General features: G+C 42.1%; 1 protein-coding gene across 1 annotated transcript; it reads left to right on the top strand.

Annotated features, from left to right (window-relative positions):
- The first annotated feature begins 779 nt into the window (after nt 1-779).
- On the top strand, nt 780-1640 carry LOC110881196. Its single transcript, XM_022129537.1, has one exon. It carries the CDS (start codon nt 780-782, stop codon nt 1638-1640), a length of 861 nt encoding a protein of 286 aa, XP_021985229.1.
- Nucleotides 1641-4276: the final 2636 nt, after the last annotated feature.

The raw sequence follows: 4276 nt of genomic DNA on the forward strand, positions 1-4276 counted from the left end.
TGGAAACCAATTGTCATAAAGCATGTACAAAAAACATTATGGCCAATAATCAATGAAAGCTCAGTCGCTATGTCATTGCTAAATGCTATCAGTAACGCTTATGCGCGTACTAAAATTTTGATACTACATGTTTACTTGCTATACTTTTATTTAACGAAACCCTCAAATTACGTACGAACGTTATGATTTTGATGCAATGTGCTTACCCGTATAATGAAAACCTAATCATAAGACGTGATACCAATATAACGGGAATGTGCTATGACTAAGAAACACGTGTTTGTTTGATATACTTTCGGTAAACATGATTCCAATTACTTGCTTGGTAAATTGTGTGATGTGTAATACAATGATTTAAATATGTGCGAATGCATGTGATTTCAAACAACTAATTACGTTCCCTGAATAGAAGATACCTAACTAACACGAACTTCTTCCTAGAAGATGTCGCATCAAGAAATCACCCGACTGACTGAGGCAGAATGGTTGGCGCACGCCCCTCGAGTCAGAGCTCGGCACGAGGTTCTTCACTACAAACATGACGAAGGTGCCTCAGGGAGAAACCTACCTAACGGTAATGTTTAAGTCACCTAAGACACATTACGACATGTTTGGTAAGTCCCCAAAGTGCCTTGCTAACACCTTTTTGTGATGGTGAATTCTTGGATACAGGTTGTACCTACCAGCATTTCCTAGAATGCAACCCTCTGAATTTCTGTGGCACGGGAGGTGCCATAGCATTTGTAAAATGAGCTGAGAATGTGGATGCCGTTGTGCGAATGAGTGGTTGCACGCCAGAGCAGCAAGTCCCGTACGTTTCCGGATTGCTACAAGATGGAGCTCTATTATGGTGGGACCGTAAGGTTCAAGAATTAGGCGAGGCTGTAGCATACGCGATGTCATGGAGCGAGCTGAAGGAAGTAATGCGTAAGGAGTACTGTTCTCAGAAGGATATCCAAGGGCTGGAACTAGAGTTCTGGGAGCTACAGAAGGAAGGTCCAGATGTGGTGAAGCACGTGAAAAGGCTTTACGATTTTTCGCGAGTCGTTCCGTACCTAGTGGAACCCGAGTTGAAGAGAATGGAGCAATCCATATGGGAACTGACACCTCAAGCCTTGAGCTTGATGATGGTATCAACGCCGCCATCACCCGAGATTGCCCATGTGATAGGACTGGAGCTCACTAAGGAAGCACTTAGGCTGGTGAAACTTTCGATCCCGGACGAGAAGAAGGAAACACCAGTGGAGACATCTGGAAAGAACAAAAGAAAGCTTGGTAAATTTCAGGGAGGTGATCAGGCAAATGAAAGGAGAAGGGCCAAAAAGGGAAAGATGTACCTGGGTAATCTACCTAAGTGTGAAGTATGCCAGCGCCGTCATAACAGGAAGTGCGGTAATAGGAAGTGTGACAACTGTGGTAAAAGGGGACACGACAGGGAAACGTGTTGGCAGGAGACGAAAAGAGGAAAGGAAGGTTGTAACTGCGGTGGTGTGGGGTACCTTGGAAAGGATTGCCCAAGGGAGATTAACCAAGACCACGAAGAAGCATCCAACACCGAAGCTAGTGAAGCATGCCAGGATCCAGAGATGGTCGCCGGTACGTTCTTTGTCAACCCAAAGTCTTGCATTCACGTTATTTGATAACGGTGCCGACCATTGTCTCGCATCTCATGAATTTAGGGATCTACTTAAGTTAGTAGAGAGTAAGTTAGTCGACCCACTCTTAATGAGGCTAGTTAATAAACGACCTCGACATAGTCACTAGGATGAACCCGCGATCGAGCAACCAAGCGGAGAATCGTTACCCGCGTCCCGGAGTCGAACGACAAAGCAATCATGACTCATGAGGAAAGATACGCCTCTACAAACTACAAATTGCATGAAGTCATGAAGGAGGTTGTGGAAAGAATAAGTTGTTTCTGGCTCATGTCGGGGACGGGAGAAGCCGAAGAACTAAGCACGAAGATCTCCTTAGTACAACAAAATGCCCTAAGGTTTCCCCCGAGGATTTGCCATAATGTTCTCTCCCACGGCTAATCCTGTTCATATCAGCTAAATTCCCGGCGTTGCACCAGCAGTCAATACCCCCCTTAACGACTTATATCTTCGGAAACGCAAGGATTGACAGTGAAGCTTCAGAAGTTGATGGAGAAGGAAGATAACAGACCAAAAATCCCCTGTTGGGAAAACCCCATATCTGCTCGTCAAAAAGAAGGATGATGAGTTTCAAGTAAGCGTCAGCTACCAGGAACCGAACGAGCTAACCCACCAGAGTCAGTGACTCTTGTTAAAGCTAGCGGACTTCTTACACGACTAACTATGATGACTCGACTACTACTACACGACTGATCGACAATCGAACATCGTCAGAGAATATACCAGGATGAAATTGTGGGACAATGATCGTGCTTAACCATAAACAAAATAATGCTTCCTACACAATGTATAAACCAGATCCACACGAGGTGCGGAATCCAGAAAGACTAGAAGCCTTACATCTAGGAACCATATCTGTCAACTCAATCAAACATCATTAACTTGACCAACTTGTCATTGCAATTAATAAACCCGAAAGTACTTAAATTTTCTTCCGTTGAAGTCTTCACCTTCACATCTAACAAGTAGAAATTTGCATTTCTGCTCCCCTCAAGTAGTTGCATCGCGTTGTTTTCCTTCGCTGAGAGCGAATGCACGTTTGCTTCATATAATTGGTCACTTCTTCGTAAGAACACATCACTTCATAACTCATACACCATTTGCTACGCATGTGGTTTCATTTCGAATAAACGCTTCATGAACGTTCAGATATTACGTTGTCAAATCTAATTACCAGTTGTGATTCGAATGACCTACATTTTTGTCTTGGTTGACTCATCTGATATCAAGTCAACACACTTATTGAAACTACCTTCTTTCAAGTTAGATGTTTGCTATCATGTCAAGATTTCCTTGTGGATATGTACGTATATCGTTTGGTTACGTTGAAACTAGGTTCAACTGCTTGAACTTATCCAGTTATCATGATTAATTTGAGACGCTATATGATGCATTGAGAGCATCATATTCTAGTACCTTGGCACAGATTCTTTTGTTTCGGATCGTAGTAGACTTATTTGGTCTATGACTCCACTAAATCGTTGATAGATTTCTATACCTTACAGTGATACTTTCACAGAACTGAAGCTTGCGCTTATCTGACTACTCACTTCGTACACGGATTTAATTGATTATTTGACAACTTGCCCTAAATCCGTCTTCTTTATCACAACTAAATCACTCTTAACACACTTACGTGCTGAGTCAAAAGGGTACATAAATTCATTTCATATCTTGGTGTACCCCCTAACGATTCTCTCGTTATCAACCAAACGCCTTGCTGTATTTAGTTTCATCTTCCGGCTTGTTTCGATACACCTTCATCTGGTTCCAAACTCGGTGATTTTGTTCAGTCAACGCTATTTCGAATCTTGTCATTGCGATACCTTGTGGTGTCATTACAAACTTATAGCTTTTGCTAATCATGGCCAACCGTTCCACGCAAAATACATAAACTTTTGTTGACTTGTCATTTACATGTTCCTGATGCAACTACAAATAAAAGCAAGGATACACCAGGTTCGTCTGTATTCATTCGGTGTATCCTCACAGTTCAAAAGGTTCAAACACACTGAACCTTGCCACTCGTCTACTCGGGAGTTGACAGATCACTTTACCATTTCATTTGAGTTGATAATTTCTGAATTTATATAGAGGGTGTTATGTTTCGTGAAAACTCGCTGGGAGGCTGCGATCGGTCATTTGAGGATCTTATTGGTTGAAAACTCCTCTCTTGTGGACCCCTGCTAGCTGGAATGCATTAGGTTATACGTAAAGTACGATCTGTACTTCTGACATCAACTGCTAAGAGCACCTACCTTCTAAACCCTAGGGTGCGGATTGTTAAATATTCTTGGACCCACCAAGTGTGAGAAAGGATTGATTCGGTTTGATGACTATCTACCTCGATGTTAATTGTATATATGTGTGACGTGACCATAAGGAGTTAAGGTAATACAAATTTCGAGGACGAAATTTTTCTAACGGGGGGAGAATGTGACAACCCTCGCTAAATCAGGTTTCCGTACGACTTAATTAATAATTGATTACTGCTTAATTACTGTGCTTACTTGAATTATTGGATAAACTGCTACTCGAATGCTGATACATGTACTTACTTGCATCCTACTTTACATGCTGTCATCCCATGTTTTGCTTACAGCATCTTAGTGACAACCTTG

The sequence above is a fragment of the Helianthus annuus genome, chromosome 10 (assembly GCF_002127325.2).
Source record: "Helianthus annuus cultivar XRQ/B chromosome 10, HanXRQr2.0-SUNRISE, whole genome shotgun sequence".
In the NCBI taxonomy this organism is placed as follows: Eukaryota; Viridiplantae; Streptophyta; class Magnoliopsida; order Asterales; family Asteraceae; genus Helianthus; species Helianthus annuus.

What these genes read in the sequence shown, in the direction of transcription:
- LOC110881196 (XM_022129537.1), top strand. Translation starts at nt 780, where the DNA reads ATGAGTGGTTGCACGCCAGAGCAGCAAGTCCCGTACGTTTCCGGATTG.